Raw genomic sequence first — 17,556 nt, 5'->3', positions numbered from 1 at the left:
AATTAAAGTAGAAGTGTGCATCAATGAGAGTGTATCCATTGAGTATGGAGTCAAAGAATGATTAGGATTAATGAAAGTTGCCTATGATTGTCTCCATTGTTCTAGTTAAGGTCCTATGGTTTTAATCCTAGTTATTCATGACATACACATTCTTCCATCTCTTTACTTCCATCCAATTCGAGTTATGATCTAGTTTTTGTTGCTAGATCCACCTCATCTTTACTTAATTTTGTGTTTAATTTGATGATCAACACTTGTGGCATATTCCTTGGATTTATTACATGGATCCAATCACAAAGATCCTTATAATGAGATGTTGGTTTGTTTGCATGTTAACATTATACGAGTACATAAACCCAACTTTGCCTAATAGTAAAAATAATTCTTACACAAATGCATATACATGTACTTTTAGTGCATTTGTTGATTCAGAGTCGCTGGGCTGTTGTTTAATCCAATGTGTTTGAAGTACGCATGCTAGATCCACACACGTAGGTTGGCAACTGCCTTGATCAGGATTGTCAAGATTGTAGATGTCTGTCATTATAACCAATGATGAGTGCACTCCTTCATGTCACGTGGAAAATATTTCCACTCCCAATGCATGCACTCCTTCATTATAACCAATGATGAATGCACTCCTTCATGTCACGTGGAAAATTTTTCCACTCATAAATTTGCAACTTTATTTATATTTCTTTATAAATGCCCCCATAACTCTAATTTTTCTCATGTATATATAATTTTGCGCCTCCTCACTTTTCTCATGCATGCAGTCGATGTTTCAAAGCATGCTGCAAAATCTGTGATCCCTCTCGTGAATATCCACCGACCTGTGGGCATCTTGGACGGTTGACATTCTCAAATAAGTGTCTTGACAAGCCTCGATGACCCCTGATGTGAATTAAATTTTAGTTATTTATTGTATTATTTTAACACACATTTTTAGGTGAAAAATGGACTATTTTGATATATTGTAGGACAAATGATCAAGCTCTAAAAGAGAGAGAGGAGAAAGGAAAATGGCCTGAATCTGATCAGTAATCAGCCATTCAAGATTACTCTCAAATGCTTCTACAAGTCCACCATTGCATTCACCTACAAAAGAGCTTCGCGTGGATACCTCGCACGCCTCAATCAGAGCCCGGTAGAAGAAGATACGACTGTTTTACAAAGACTGCACAATGTAGTGCAAAACACGCGACCGGGCGTTTAAACGCGCGACTGTGTCGAGAGTCAGGCAAAACGCCACTGCACAGATCGCCCGGCCTGGCAAATGTTACCAGGCCTGTTTTTTAAGCCCTAACTATTTAAATAGCTAGGGCACGACATCCAAGGACCTTTTGGCGGCTGAAGGCGATTTTGAGAGAGAGAAAGAGGCTTGGAGTCTATTTTTGCGAGGAAGAAGAAGAAGCTTGAGGTTAATTCTTCCCTAATCTTACCCATATGATAGCATTTACTTATATTCTTGTATTGTTGCCCACTATGAGTGGCTAGATTTTAGGGATTACTCCTAGTTAATTAGGGAAGATTGTAAATATGAATCCATGATTGTGTTTTGATTGATTTTCGTATTTTGGTTCTTATCCATGTCTTTATTTCAATTCGTGTTGGGTTTTTCTAGAAAACTTAATGCGGTAATGGTCCTAACTTCAATGTCTATTTAACTTGGAGTAGGGAGCTAACATAGATAAGGAACCCTAGGATAAAACTGATTAGGGGATAGTCCAGGGTGGATCTTGTGTGTTGAACGTTCTTAGAAGCCAATCCCGAGCTTACTATGCGACTGTAGGAGTGATGGGTTGGTGAGTAGAGCCTATGAGACGTGATAAGCTTATCTTAGGTGTGAAATTCCACAATCAGTGATCAACTGCGTGAGAGCGTAAAATCAACATGATCTCGATAAATATTGGAAAACAAGACTTTAGGATTCATGTGAACAAGCAGCCCGAAACAAGCTTGGAGTAGTCTTCCCTCTTTATCGTGATTCCCTTGCATTTTTCCTTCTCGTTTCGCCCTTCAATCGCCTCTTGATCAAAAACACAAAATTAAACCAATTTACTGTTTTGTAGTTAAGTTTACTTATTTTAGCAATTAATCTCCTCCCTGTGGGTTCGGCACTTTTTATACTGCATTGCACGTCTGTATAGTTGTTGTAACACCCCCGATTTTTGTTGTAACACCCCCGATTTTTTTTCTATCTTTTTTGTGGAGATCGAAGTGACGTTGATTTTCAAGCTGGATTAATTTTTTTTTAGTTTAATCTTTATTTTTTTCAATGATTAAAGGATCATTGGACGTTTATGGTCGATGAAGAAGAGGAAATTAATTATTCTTGAGCTTAGCATTTTTACCAATCAAAAGAATCCCATTTAGATTTTATCTTGGTTTGAGCCCAATTTTTATTGAGAAGTCCAATTTACTAAATTATTACTTTTTGGTGAGCCCATTCTATTAGTCCAATAGACTTCTTATCCGTTACAATAGCTCTCTACCTCCTACATGCATAATAAACTCACTATTAATCCCAACAGTCATTCAGAATTTATTCCCAAACTCACACGATTTTACATACCCCCTTCACTCTTCACAAGCTTTAGCCATTCCAATCAAAACAGAAGGAAGAGTTAAAGTGAAAGCATATGGCCTATTGTAAGGGGAGATTGGCGCTGATAGGGATGATGCGGGGCTGGACGGCGACGACTCCTGCTCCGATCAGCAGCTACACGAACGGCAGACAGCAGCAGCAGGCTGATGGCACTCATAGAGTGCAGCGGCGCAGCGGCGAAGTGGTGGTGCTCGGCGTACAGTACAGCAGCAGCAGCCACTGACGCGGCAGCGACGACGCCGACAACACCTTGAAAGCAGCGACACGGCTATGAAAACAACCTCGACACGACAGAGGAGCTGTTCAGGGCCGCCGAACAGCAGTTAAGCGGTGAATCGAGCGGAGCTGTGGCGACGCCGCCGACAGCAGCTGCTCGGCAGGGAAGACGTCGACTGCGCTGTGACAGCAGCGGCACCACGTAGCGAAGGCAACTGTGTGATGAACAGACGGTGAACGAAAGATAGAGGAGATGGACGAGACAAGTTGCTGGAGAGGACTCGTCGTGAATTCAGCTGCAACTCTGTGTTGCCGAGAAAAGAGAAGTGGAGAGAGAGTTTTGGCTGATACGAATCCGGGTAGCGCTAAACCAAGGAGAGTTAAGTGAAAGAGGTGACAAAGAGTCAAGCCGCAACTTGGATCAGATTCGAGCAAAGAGGTGAAAGAGGGACTTCTCAACCAACGCTCCTTTCAATTATCTTGTGAAAAAGAATGTTGTTTTTGTATGAGGAAAAACACCCGACCGGGTGTTTTATGCGACTTGCGATTTTGAACTCTTTGTGACTCTTTTGTTTAGCACTTTTAACATCTAGTATAAATACCCATGTCTAGGGTTTTTGCTAGCAGCTTTGAACATTTTGTAAACACCAAAGACTCCATTGTGAGCATTCCTCTTCAACTTTTGAAGATTTATCTAAAATCCCTTGTGGTTGCATTTTAATCTATTGCCGGGCTTAGATTGAATGTTAAGGTATGCAATTCTAGTTCTTGTGTTGCTAGTTTTGTGGAGCCATTAGATTTTTGCTTTGGTGAAAGTTGTCTTGGGTTGTATTCATTGTTTTGTAGAAGGTCCATAGGTTCCAAGCATCTATCTAAATCATAACACCTTCATCCTCTTCCTTTTCCACCATTTTTATTGTTTCATTTCTTGTTGGGTTTGTTGGGTTGTTGAAATATATACAAGAGCAAGTCCGGGGCAAACATATGTGTCTTGAATCCTAAGATTCACATCATTTGGTATCAGAGCCAAGTTCTTGTTCTTGTAAAGTTTGTTGTTTTGTTGTTTTGTTGTACTTTTTTGTAATGGTCCTAAAGAAGAATTGAAGAACCAGATTTGAGGACAAATCCTTTCGAAAAGAAGGAGAGGATGATACGAATCCGGGTAGCGCTAAACCAAGGAGAGTTAAGTGAAAGAGGTGACAAAGAGTCAAGCCGCAACTTGGGTCAGATTCGAGCAAAGATTTGTCTATCCATATGATGTCCAAATGCTCGTCAAAGACGACCATTTTCTTCATCGTCGAAAGAGCTTCGCGTGCGTATTTTGCACAACTCAATCGGAGTTCGGATGAGGAAGTTATGGTCATTTTACGAAAATCGCGCAGTCAAGCAAAGGAGGCTCCAGAAGGTTCACGCGGGCAGGTGTTTTATTATATGAAAACACCCGACCGGGTGTTTTGTGCCGGGAAGAATTCAAAAGGCGGGATTTTGAATTATTTGAAGTGCCTTTTCATATTCTAACCCTAGTTTGAGTGACTTTTCATCTCCCAATCTCCCACATCTATAAATAGGGCTTTTTGTATCTTTTGTAATAGATTAGAGATTAGATTGAGTTTAGAAAAAGAGTGTCTTCTTTGTGAAAGTCCCTCCCATGTTGGGTGAGATGAATGTTTGGAAAAATCCATGGTCGGGCTATGGTTACTTTGTGGTTAGCCCGGGGTTAGCCACTTGGTAAATTCACAACTAGCACCATGTAGCTAGCGGCGAAGCTTGAGTGAGAGTATACCCTAGGGGCGGAGCTCGAAAGAGTATACTCTAGTGGCGGAGCTCGAACGAAAGTATACCCTAGTGTCGTGAAGCTAGCGAGTGAGTCGATTTAAATGGTTGCTTGGATGAAAGTTGCCAAGGGTTGCCATCATCTTTTTGGCGGAGGTCCTTCGGTCTCCAAGAGGTCATTTGTTCACTCCTCAATTTCTTCCATTTCTATCCCCTTCGCCCATTCTATTTTTTTCTATCTTTTTGTGGGATGGAACACCTATCCTTTTTAATGTACTATTTATTTAAGTTTCAATGTAATGTGTTTTTATGTTATTGTTGTAGTGTTTTTAGTTTGTAGTTTTTAGTTGTGTTGCTTTTACAAGAACAAGTCTTGGGCTAATTTTGGAGATTCTCATTATTTGGTATCAAGAGCCATTGGTTCTTGTTCTTGTAATTGTTAGAAAAAAAGAAAAGAAAAGAAAAAGAGATATCTCAAGTTCTACCTTTGGGCTTTAGTCATAAGTTGATAGATGTGTTATTGGGTGTATCAATTTGTTTGTTACAAAGTCTTAGGCCAATATTACATCAATTGCTTGGTCTATTGTTGTGGATTGAAATCGTGCACACAAAGTGTTTGTTGAATTGTCTCATTGGCTTAGCACCTTGCTTTCACTATATCTCGTGGCTTCTAGAACTAGTAATTACTTGGCTAGTTGCATATCTTGTTTGTTAAATTGTGCGACCCTTGTGGATTAACATCTTGAGAGCAAGTGAGGGAGAGTATCCTAGCCCCCAAAATTTCTAAGCCTTCCGAGTGACATTGGGCGTGAGTTTTGGGAAAAGGGGATTTATATTGTGGGAAGTGAGCTCCTCACTAAAACCTCCATTCCCGGGTGTGTGCGTTTTTTTTTTGTGTTACTAACAAAAGGGACTTGTCCCTAGTCTTTGCGAAATTTGTTTTGTAGGTACTCAACATGCCACCGACCACTAGAAATGGAGCCTCTAGGCAAAACTCGCTTATAGGAGATGATGTGCCGGTCCTTGCGTCGTCATCCGAGGGATCTATAAAGGAGCTACTCACAATGCTCTTGGATAAGGTGGACGGAGTTGATCGGAGAGTGAATGAGATGCAAGGCGACATCAACGCCGTGCAAGGGGAATTCACCGTCCTACATGAGGATGTGGCTATATTGCGGGATAGGGTGGAACACCACTCCACCTCATTACCACTTACACACCGAGCCGGGGCGGGGAATGGAAGTTACCGAAGTCTTACAGGAGAGAGTGAAGCGGGGTATTCTCATTATCCGAGTCATCACGAATATACCGACGAAGAATATTGGAGACGGAGGCCTTTCCGGAACCAAAATGGGAGAGGAGGAGGCCGTGGTAACCATAGATTCAATGGAGTGCCTAGAAGAAACCATCGTGAAGAGTACGAAGGAGAGGGGCCAAGATATGATGACCCTTCAAAGAACTTCAAGCACACTATTCCTGAGTTCCATGGAAAGTTTGAACCCGACACCTACCTAGAATGAGAGTCTCAAGTAGACAAGATTTTCTCCCTTCACAATTACTCGGAGGTGGATAAGGTCAAGTTAGCTATTACCGCGTTTCGAGGACATGCCAACACTTGGTTGTCCGACCTTATGAGGCAAAGAAGGGCCGCAGGGCGAGGGGAGATGAGAACATGGGTCGAGTTGAACGATCTAATGAGGAGTACATTCGTGCCTCGATCCTACTATCATAAGTTGAGGGGAGAGCTACATGACTTGAAGCAAGGGAGTAAGAGTGTCATGGAGTACTATTATGAGTTGATAGCACTCAAGGGGAGAGTTGGGATTGAGGAGAGCGAAGAGGTTACCCAAGACCGCTTCATCCACGGGCTTAATGTGCACCTGAAGCACAAGGTCCAAGTTGAAGCCATGAGAGGTTTGACCATGGATGAGGTTCTCGGGTTCGCCGAGACGTTTGAGCGGCAAGGCAAGGAGAAATCCGTGAGCAAGGGGAAGGCGACCTTCACTTCTACTTCGGGTGGAGGAGGAGGAAGCAAGTGGAGTACACCTCAAAGGAAGGGAGAGACACCCACCACTCCTAGCACTTTGCCAAAAACTCCAATGAAAGCACTAACGGCCCCTCCACCGACCAAAGGGACCCCACAAACCAGTGAAAGAAGAACTCAATGCTTCAAATGTAAGGGATTTGGCCACTATGCTAGGGAATGCATCAATCAACGAGTTATGGTAATTGGGGCGGACGGCCAAATCTATAGTGAGGATGAAGATGAGGCGGATGAGGAAGAAGGGGGTGAGTCTTGCCCAAACACAAATATTGGGTTCTCTAGTGAAGACGAGTTGACCGAAAGGGTGACCAATCTTGTGGTCCTCCGCACGTTAAGTGCCCAACCAAAGCAAGATGAATGTGTAGAGCAACGTTCCAATATCTTCCATATGAAGTGTAAAGTTCAATCCAAAACTTGTCTTGTGATTATTGACGGAGGAAGTTGCACCAACGTGGTGAGCGAAAGGTTGGTTGCAAAGTTGCAATTGCCGGTGACGAGGCACCCAAACCCATACCGACTCCAATGGTTGGGTGAAAGTGGGGATCTCAAGGTATCGGCCCAAGTCCAAGTACCATTGAAGATTGGGGAATTTGAGGAGAAGGTACTTTGTGATGTTATTCCCATGTCCGCTTGCCACTTACTTCTTGGTAGGCCTTGGGAATATGACAACAAGGTGTCAAAGGAGGGGTACACAAATGAATACTCTTATGTGTCCCGTGGGAAGAGGATCCGTTTAAAGCCCTTGTCCCCTAGTGACATTATAGAAGCCCATAAACACTTGAGTAGAGAGCGAGAGAAAGAAAAAAGGCATGAGAGTGAAAAAAAAAGCCAAGTGAGTGTGGGGGTGGTGAGAGTAAATCCAAATCCAACAAGAGTGACACCCAAAAACCCCGTGAGAGAAAAGAGTGTCTCCTAACCACTAAATCCGAACTTGGGTGGGCACTTCAGAGCCACTCTCCATTGCTACTCGCCATTCCAAGGCGGATTTGCTTGACTAACACTAACCTTGAGCTTGTCCCGGATATTGTTAAAGTTGTTTTGCAGGAGTTTGAGGATGTGTTTCCAAGTGAGCTCCCCAACGAGCTTTCTCCAATTCGGGGAATTGAGCATCAAATGGATTTCTTGCTGGGTTCTTCTCTACCAAACCGGGCCGCTTACAAAGCCAATCCGAACGAGACTAAGGAATTGCAAAGGCAAGTCGATGAACTCCTTGCCAAAGGTTTGGTCCATGAGTCTCTCTCTCCATGTGCTGTGCCGGTTATACTTGTGCCTAAAAAGGATGGCTCTTGGAGAATGTGTGTTGATTGTAGGGCCATCAATAAAATCACCATTAAGTATAGGCATCCCATACCTAGGCTTGATGACATGCTTGAAGATTTGTGTGGTGCTACTTGTTTCACAAAAATTGATCTTGCTAGTGGATATCACCAAATTAGGATGAAGGAAGGTGATGAATGGAAAACGGCTTTCAAAACTAAATTTGGGTTGTATGAGTGGTTAGTTATGCCCTTTGGTCTAACTAATGCTTCTTCTACTTTTATGAGGTTGATGAACCATGTGCTTAGACCTTTGATAGGAAAATTTGTTGTGGTTTATTTTGATGATATCTTGATATATAGCCCAAATGTTGAAGAGCAAGCTAGGCATCTTAGGGAAGCACATTTTGTTTTGAGGGAACACAAGTTGTATGCTAAATTGCTAAGTGTGTGTTTTGTGTTGATGAAGTTATTTTTCTTGGATTTATTGTGGGGAGGGATGGTGTCAAGGTAGATGGGGAAAAAGTTAGGGTCATAAAGGAGTGGCCTACACCTAGGAATGTTAGTGAGATACGCTCTTTTCATGGCCTTGCTAGTTTCTATAGAAGGTTCGTGAGAGACTTCTCAACCAAAGCCGCTCCTTTCAATTATCTTGTGAAAAAGAATGTTGTTTTTGTATGAGGAAAAACACCCGACCGGGTGTTTTATGCGACTTGAGATTTTGAACTCTTTTTGACTCTTTTGTTTAGCACTTTTAACATCTAGTATAAATACCCATGTCTAGGGTTTTTGCTAGCAGCTTTGAACATTTTGTAAACACCAAAGACTCCATTGTGAGCATTCCTTTTCAACTTTTGAAGATTTATCTAAAATCCGTTGTGATTGCATTTTAATTTATTGCCGGGCTTAGATTGAATGTTAAGGTATGCAATTCTAGTTCTTGTGTTACTAGTTTTGTGGAGCCATTAGATTTTTGCTTTGGTGAAAGTTGTCTTGGGTTGTCTTCATTGTTTTGTAGAAGGTCCATAGGTTCCAAGCATCTATCTAAATCATAACACCTTCATCCTCTTCCTTTTCCACCATTTTTATTGTTTCATTTCTTGTTGGGTTTGTTGGGTTGTTGAAATATATACAAGAGCAAGTCCAGGGCAAACATATGTGTCTTGAATCCCTAAGATTCACATCATTTGGTATCAGGGCCAAGTTCTTGTTCTTGTAAAGTTTGTTGTTTTGTTGTTTTGTTGTACTTTTTTGTAATGGTCCTAAAGAAGAATTGAAAAACCGGATTTGAGGACAAATCCTTTCGAAAAGAAGGAGAGGATGATACGAATCCGGGTAGCGCTAAACCAAGGAGAGTTAAGTGAAAGAGGTGACAAAGAGTCAAGCCGCAACTTGGGTCAGATTCGAGCAAAGATTTGTCTATCCATATGATGTCCAAATGCTAATCAAAGACGACCATTTTCTTCATCGTCTAAAGAGCTTCGCGTGCGTATCTTGCATGACTCAATCGGAGTTCGGATGAGGAAGTTATGGTCATTTAACGAAAATCGCGCAGTCAAGCAAAGGAGGCTCCAGAAGGTTCACGCGGGCGGGTGTTTTATTGTATGAAAACACCCGACCGGGTGTTTTGTGCCGGGAAGAATTCAAAAGGCGGGATTTTGAATTATTTGAAGTGCCTTTTCATATTCTAACCCTAGTTTGAGTTACTTTTCATCTCCCAATCTCCCACATCTATAAATAGGGCCTTTTGTATCTTTTGTAATAGATTAGAGATTAGATTGAGTTTAGAAAAAGAGTGTCTCCTTTGTGAGAGTCCCTCCCCATGTTGGGTGAGATGAATGTTTGGAAAAATCCATGGCCGGGCTATGGTTACTTTGTGGCTAGCCCGGGGTTAGCCACTTGGTAAATTCACAACTAGCACCATGTAGCTAGTGGCGGAGCTTGAGTGAGAGTATACCCTAGGGGCGGAGCTCGAAAGAGTATACCTCTAGTGGCGGAGCTCGAACGAAAGTATACCCTAGTGTCGTGAAGCTAGCGAGTGAGTCGATTTAAATGGTTGCTTGGATGAAAGTTGCCAAGGGTTGCCATCATCTTTTTGGCGGAGGTCCTTCGGTCTCCAAGAGGTCATTTGTTCACTCCTCAATTTCTTCCATTTCGATCGCCCTCGCCCATTCTATTTTGTTCTATCTTTTTGTGGGATGGAACACCTATCCTTTTTAATGTACTATTTATTTAAGTTTCAATGTAATGTGTTTTTATGTTATTGTTGTAGTGTTTTTAGTTTGTAGTTTCTAGTTGTGTTGCTTTTACAAGAACAAGTCTTGGGCTAATTTTGGAGATTCTCATCAGCGAGAGATGGCGATGACAGGCGCATGTTTCAAATGAGAAGAAGGAAAAGAAATGCTACGGACTTCAAGTCCCATCCTTGGATTTCATCGTAAGTGAGAAAAAGTAGAAGAAGGTATGGGCCTTGTTTTATTTAAATGTTTTAGGCAATGTGAATTACTCCCTCCGTCCTCCATAATTTGTCATCATTTGACCCGGCACAAATTTTAAGAAATATAATAGAAACGGGTTGAAAAAGTTAGTTGCATGTTGGTCCTACTTTTATATACTCCCTCCGTCCCCCAAATTTTGTCACCATTTGACCACGCACGAGTTTTAAGAAATGTAATAGAAAGTGAGTTGAAATCCGGGCCAATGACATTGGACTGCAGTAAAGATATCAGACAAATCCGGACCAAGGACATTGGACTGCAGTAAAGAACATACTCAAGTACCTTAAACAGACTAAGGACTATGTTCTAGTTACTAAGCAAACGAGCTCTGTCCTTTGGGATATACTGATTCAGACTTTCAAGCTGATCAAGACTCGAGGAAATCTACTTCTGGCTATGTGTTTACCTTAGGAGGTGGAGCCGTAATTTGGAAGACTGTAAAGCAGAAATACATTGCGGACTCTACCATGGAAGCCGAATATGTGTCCGCTTCGGAGGCTGCAAAGGAGGCTGTATGGCTCGAGAACTTTCTTATGGACTTAGGTGTGGTTACGAATCTGCCCAAGAGCATCACCATTTATTGTGACAATTCTGGTGCCGTGGCAAATTCGAGGAACCAAGAGCTCACAAAGCGAGCAAACACATAGAGAGGAAGTATCATATCATTAGAGATATAGTGCCGAGAGGAGACATACAAGTGGTTAAGATTGCGTCAGAGAACAACCTGGCAGATCCCTTTACAAAGGCATTGGCGGTGAAACCGTTCGAGCGCCATGTTGAAGGAATGGGAGTTCGACTCGCTCGAGACCTCAACTCGCTTTCAGTATAAGTGGGAGAATTAGACGTAGTGCACATTTTTTTGTATACTCGAAAGTTGTTTTGAGTATAAGTGGGAGATTGTTAGAATTTGTATACTAGAAATCACCTTTCGAGTGATTGAATACTGTTAAAACTCTTATTTTATTTTCCAAAGGAATAAACATATTATTTTTGTCATAATGTTATTATGTTTTACATTTCATGGATGTTTATTACATATTTAAATGTATAAGTAACTTAACAAAGTCTAAGTCTTTGTTTTAGTAGACCGGTTGTGGGCGTCGTCAAAGTTTGTAATGTCAGTCCGATTATTCTAAGCCTTACTGAAATAAGATGACGTTGGTGTGGTATAGCACTGAATTGGATCTAACAGCGATACATGTCTTTATGCTATCTACTGAAAGACGAGGTCTCGTAAATTATTGTTTCTTAATCAATCTACGTTAGCATTGAGCATACGGTATTGATTATGCACTACTTTGACTTACCAAATGGTGCGGGTTTTTCACAACCCAATAAGCCTGGTATATTGGGTAGTGGTGATTAATATCTAGCGGTACTAGGATTGCTATTATGTTGAATCGTGCGCGAGGTGAGTCTCGTTTGATAACATCCTCAAGAGGAGCTTGAAATAAGGTTTTATTATTCGGAACCTAGCTAGTTGGAGTTTAATTACTCTATGAATAATAAATAAGATTTTCTTGCTAAGTCCACTCTTAGAATTAATAAGATATTAATTAATTAAGTCCATAGCAGACAATTATTAATTAATGGATGTTTCTACCTTTAGCGCGGGAAATAAATATCAAGCAATGGAATCCCGGAGTACTTATAATTTCGGGTTTGGATGGGGAGTGCAATATTACTTTTGTAGTGTGTGCTCGTAATATTCCAACTATAAGCTTATATTAAATTGGGTTTAATTTAATTAGTAAAAAGCTAATTGGAGGAGCCCATATCCAAAACCTTCCATAGATCCCTGTCTGGGCCCAATATGTGACTTAATATAAATAGGAGAACAAAGGAGACAAAAAATACACTTGTTTTTAGATAAAATTTCGTCCCCCTATCTACTTTGAAGAGGACGAAAATTTCCTCTTCCTCTCCTCCGTGGGATAGGTTTTCCGTCTTCTTTATTTAAGTCCTAGTATACTGGTGAGATCAGCCCACCCTGATATCAGTTTACAGTCCAGGAACCAGACAGAAGATCCGTGGTTTAGTACTGAATATCTTCACGTGGAGAAGGCCCTAGCTATCTTCGATTCTTTGGAGAATCATCAAGGTAAAATAGCTAATCCGTAGAAAAGCATGTTTTAGGTTTTAATTAATTTAAAGCATGATTTATTTGAGTTATGAGCAGGATACATTTGATAATTGCGCGAATAGAATTTGTCTAAATAATCTGCTAAATAGATCGGGATTATTATGTAATCGATTTATGTGAACGCTTCCGCTGCCAACCCCTTCAATAAGGGTGGTTTAAATGTTGTGTCATGCCGTATTTTTATGTTTTGAATTGCCTATCTGATTTTCTACTAGGATAACATCCTACTAGACTTTGATAGTTAATGAATTCGGGTCTAACTAGGGTTTGAACCCTACTTAGGCTAGTGTACTGATAGGGATCGTGAGCCGTCTTTCGGGTCGGCTGGTCAAGTGATCGAGTTTGTGGCCACATTCTTGTTTCACACTATGGATCAGATATGATATCTGATGGATGATGATGATGATAATGATGATACATGGTTGCGCAACCAAGTTTTATGATGGAAATGATTTTAGTGTTCTCAGCATTTTTTTAAAATTAAAACCCGAGATTCACTCAACGGTGGCTTGACATAACTTTATTGATGAAAATATTATTGGCATGAGTTCACTGAGTGCATCAAGTACTCAGCCCTATATGTGTTTTCCCTATGTGCAGGTTGAGCTGTGACGAGTGTGCTGGATGTTGAACATGAAAGTGAAGAACATAGCAACTAAAATGTTCTGAATATATTATGTCTTCATACATAATAGTATTCTTCTCTCGAATGCTTCTGCTAAATATTTAGCATTTCTTTTAATTTCAAGTATTGTTGAGATAATATTCATTTCGAGTTATAGTCGAATAGTGTTGTTTTTCCCATTTCTTCCCTGCTTCTTTAATCCTCCCCTATTCGCGATCAACCGTGTTTTCTATCTTTAGAAAATGCGGTCGTGACACTTGCAGATGTAGTATTTTTAGGGATTTATTGCTTGTTTTGTGTACTTATATTGCACCCTAAAAATCACAACAACCACTCGACAAAATTTTGCCAATCACTCTCGGCATGTTGATTCTCGAACCTAGAGATACTCGTCGAACACATCAGTAGAGATGCCATAGGGGAGTTGCCTAATTGTCATTGTACATTTCTGCAACATTTCCATCTTGTCTAACTCCGCCGGGGTGCTTCTATGAATACACATCACGAGCTGCTAGAGCATTTGGCCACTCCATCTCGGCTCCAACACAATATGATCTTGGAATAGTCGGAGAGCAACATTCTCATTGTCTTGTCAAATGCACTGGATCTTTAGAATATGTGGAGCTACAACCGCCCTTTGCCGAGCAATTGTATCTTCTATTTCTCTTTGAATTACTGGCAGCCCTGTACATTTGTATAATAGATTTTACGAGTTCTTCATTTGGTATACACTCAATTTTTTAAGAAAAACATGTTTTCATGAAGATCTAATATATGAAATGAATGCGAAATGAGGTTGTATTCATATAATATTAAATTTGGAATAATAAATACTTCCTCGGTATCTAAAGACGCTCATGGTTTACTAGACCTGCCCAAGGTTAACTGTAACGCCCCACTTTTTCAAACCCTAATTTTCGGGTTATAAAATTTTTGCATTAAATGCCTTAAATGCTATGATATGTGAATTATTTGATGAGTAATTAATTGCATGGTGTCTTTGTGACCTAATTGCGTATGAGAATGGAGATTGAGTTGAATAGTCAAAAATGTGGAAAATATGACGTGGCTATTGAATAGTCAAAGATGTGGAAAATATGACGTGGCCGTTGAAAGGTCAATGCGTTGAGAAAAAGAAGAGGAAGTGAAGAAATGATTGATTTGATTGATGAATATTTGATGCGGAGTAATATAATTGTGGTGGAATATTTTCCTAAGGGATGAGTGAGAATTAAATAGGAGCATTATTAAATCATGTGGAATTATTCGATCCCTCTTATTATTATTTGGAGAAGGAATTATATTTTTCTTGGATTTAATTATTGGTTTGGGATAATTATCCAAATTAAATCCAAAGTCCGAATATTCCTTATTTGTTGACGAAATTTTCGAAAACTCCACCTTTGATTTTCTATGAGATTTTCGAAAATCTCATATATTGTGGGAGAATGGATTATTTATTTATTTGATCCCTTATTTATTCTATTCCATGAATAAATATAAATATGCTAGAATATCCTAGCATATCTTGACAAATCTAAGGAGATCTTACCGTATCCTAATTAAATTAGGATTAATATTAAACCCCTTTTGAGGAATTGATTTACACGCCACTTTCCATTTAATTGGGGAAGAATATTATTACTTTTCTTGCTCCGTGATATATTATTCTACTCCGTGAAATATTTGAATTTGATTATAGGCTAATTAAATAGCCTATAATTTTCGAATCCCCCTTATTTCTCTCTACTTCACGCCAACATCCAACCAACAAATCTTCCAAATCTTGATTTATTTAATTATTGGATATTATTTTGGCACTCTATAAATAAGAGAGAAGACCAAAACCCTAGATCATAAAATCACGCCACCTCCCCACTATCAAAAACCGTCTCTCACTCTCTCCCCACTCTCTCCAAATTTTCTTCAAGTTTTCTTCAAGATTTCTTCATCAATTGAGAAGAATCCAAGTTGAAGTTCAAGATTTTATTGAAGAATCAAGGCTATAACTTGTTTCTACCGTTCGTTCTTTTGGAAAAGGTACTTTAATTATTGATCTCCTCTTCTTCTACCGATTAATCGGTGTTCTTGAGTCCACATGCATATAGATTGAGTGAAGGGGAAATTAATCGGTGAATTTTTGGGATTTATGGATGTGTGAGTGTGTGTGTGTGCGTGATCGTGTGTGTGTGTGTGCACGCCTCGGTCGGCGTGCACATGTGTGGTGTTGTGATCGTGTGCGTGTGTTGTGTGTGTGGAACTGCCGGTTCCGGGCGGTTCCAAACCGGAACCGCAAAAAACTACAAAAAAACCAACAGTTCGGAACCGTGAAAAATCGTAAAAAAATCGTCGGAAAACCGTCGATTCTGAACCGAAACCGAAAACGGCGATTTTGGAACCGGAACCGTAACCGCCAAACACCCTCTCAATTCGGTTCCGATCACAATTTCCAAAACCGTAACCGCCGGTTCCTTAACTGTGGGCACCTTTATGGTTAACCGCGAAACTGCAATCGACGTTTACGGTTCCAAACTGGAACCGTGACATTTAAATGAAACCGAAATCGCCACTTTTGGAAGGGTGGGCTGTTTTAGGTTTTCAAAAATTTGGGACCGAAATCGTGCTAGAACCGGCAACTTTCAGTTAGGGTGGTTCCAATCGGAACCACGAAAAACCACCTAAAAACTGTGAAACCGAACCGGAACCGCGAAAAACAACAGAAAAATCTCTGGTTTAGAATTGAAACCGGTGACAGCCCGGAGGTCTCCCCCACTCTCTCAAGTGTTGTGATGGTTTTCGTATGTAATTTGGAGTGTATTCAACTGATCAGGAAGAGATTCCCGACCCAGCTGAGTCGTTGGTACGATAACCGGGACCTGGCTTCAAACAAGTTTCCTCAACCCACTTCTACTGATTAGTATAATGGAGGTAAGGGTCGATTCCCACGAGGATGGACACGTTTTGATAACTGCGGTGACTTTCCTGGGTGTTTTGGTTAGCTACCACGCTTGGGTTGAGATTTTACCTAGACAAGAAATAAAGGTGGTACTCTACTGACTAGTAGGCGTGAAAATAACAGACATGTGGGAGTGTTCATGAAAATAGGGGACAATGTGTCTCAGAGGCATATGAAAAGTAGACAGTTACTAAAAGGGGAAATTTAGACTACAAGGCATATTTGGTGGCTAGGTGGTTCTCTGACAGGTCTGGACAGTACATCTGAAAAGTAGGGAACAAAAGCAAAAGTAACTTAAAAGTAAAGTGGTTCAAACTAAAGTTGATAAACACAAACACCATGACTGAACTTCAGATTCACAAATTCAAACTCAAGATCCATCGATTTAAATGCCCAAACTTAAATTAAACAGTGAAACTGCAACTTTACTTCTACTGACTGGCATGCAAGGTGGTAATCACGGCGCAGAAAAGAAACTCATGCACGAAAACTTGACTAAACATAGCTACAACTTTGAATCAACAACTCCCGACAAGAAATACTTAGAAATTGAAAGCAATAACTAAATCTAACTTTCCTAGGCAGAATGAAGCAAACTCGAACCAAAGTGACATGCGAAATAGGAACTTCATAATGTAAATGTTTGAAAATAACAAAGTACTTCAAAAGAGCAACAACGATGAGTGTTTGCAAATAACCAACGATGAAAACAAGTAAACTTTAAACTAGGAAAGCGATTAAGATTGTTTGTGCCACTCCGGGCGATGATACTACTACATTGCTACGATGACTGGCTGGAACGGCGGACTGATGATTTCTCCGGCAAGCTCGACGTCAAGTGACCATGGCTGTGGCGAGGAACGAGGGGTAGGATAATGCTGAAGGACTGATCTTCTAGAGAGAATTCTACTAAGTGTGTTGAGAACCGAGAACTTCTAACCGAACTCTAAGGAACCAACTCTAAGTATGATTGTCCGCCCTTTTCTCTCTCTCCAAGTGGCTTCTTTTATAGGGAGGCTTGCCCTTGCTTTTAGGGTAGACTTCTCCCGTGTTTTGACCTTTTTGCCCTTGTCAATGATCATCCCAGCTATCCTCCTTCTCCATCTCGAGCCTTTTCTCTGGCATGCATCCTGGTCAGTATCGCACCCTTCTGGCGCCCTTTTCACTTGCGTCACTTGAATCGTCTCCTACTGACTTGGATCCTTTAATCCTGCACACTTAAGCAACTGTTTTGCAGATAATACATGCATTTCACGATATACTGACCAGTAACCAAGGCTTAGAATACGACTTATCAACCGGGATCGGCGATTTTCAAACCATAACCGCGAACCAGCGGTTCTGGAACCTTGGGCATTTCTATCCATACCATGTTACTCGCACTTTTCATTTTAGGTCGTAAATTTGGAATTGATTTTTTAGTGTAGTAAAATTAGT

The 17,556-nt window shown here is 40.6% G+C and overlaps 1 protein-coding gene across 1 annotated transcript; it reads left to right on the top strand.

Annotated features, from left to right (window-relative positions):
- The first annotated feature begins 6,228 nt into the window (after nt 1-6,228).
- Nucleotides 6,229-8,578, top strand: LOC125194995. The gene is made up of 3 exons (XM_048093204.1): nt 6,229-7,473; nt 7,590-8,088; nt 8,367-8,578. Exons 1-3 carry the CDS (start codon nt 6,229-6,231, stop codon nt 8,576-8,578), a joined length of 1,956 nt encoding a protein of 651 aa, XP_047949161.1.
- Nucleotides 8,579-17,556: the final 8,978 nt, after the last annotated feature.

The sequence above is a fragment of the Salvia hispanica genome, chromosome 6 (assembly GCF_023119035.1).
Source record: "Salvia hispanica cultivar TCC Black 2014 chromosome 6, UniMelb_Shisp_WGS_1.0, whole genome shotgun sequence".
NCBI classification, from domain to species: domain Eukaryota; kingdom Viridiplantae; phylum Streptophyta; class Magnoliopsida; order Lamiales; family Lamiaceae; genus Salvia; species Salvia hispanica.
This window is presented reverse-complemented; position numbering and strand designations above follow the sequence as displayed.

Coding starts and splice junctions, on each gene's coding strand:
- LOC125194995 (XM_048093204.1), top strand. CDS start 6,229: ATGAGGCAAAGAAGGGCCGCAGGGCGAGGGGAGATGAGAACATGGGTC. Junction 7,474..7,589: donor AGAGTGAAAAAAAAAGCCAA/GTGAGTGTGGGG, acceptor TGGGCACTTCAG/AGCCACTCTCCATTGCTACT. Junction 8,089..8,366: donor CCAAATTAGGATGAAGGAAG/GTGATGAATGGA, acceptor GTGTTGATGAAG/TTATTTTTCTTGGATTTATT.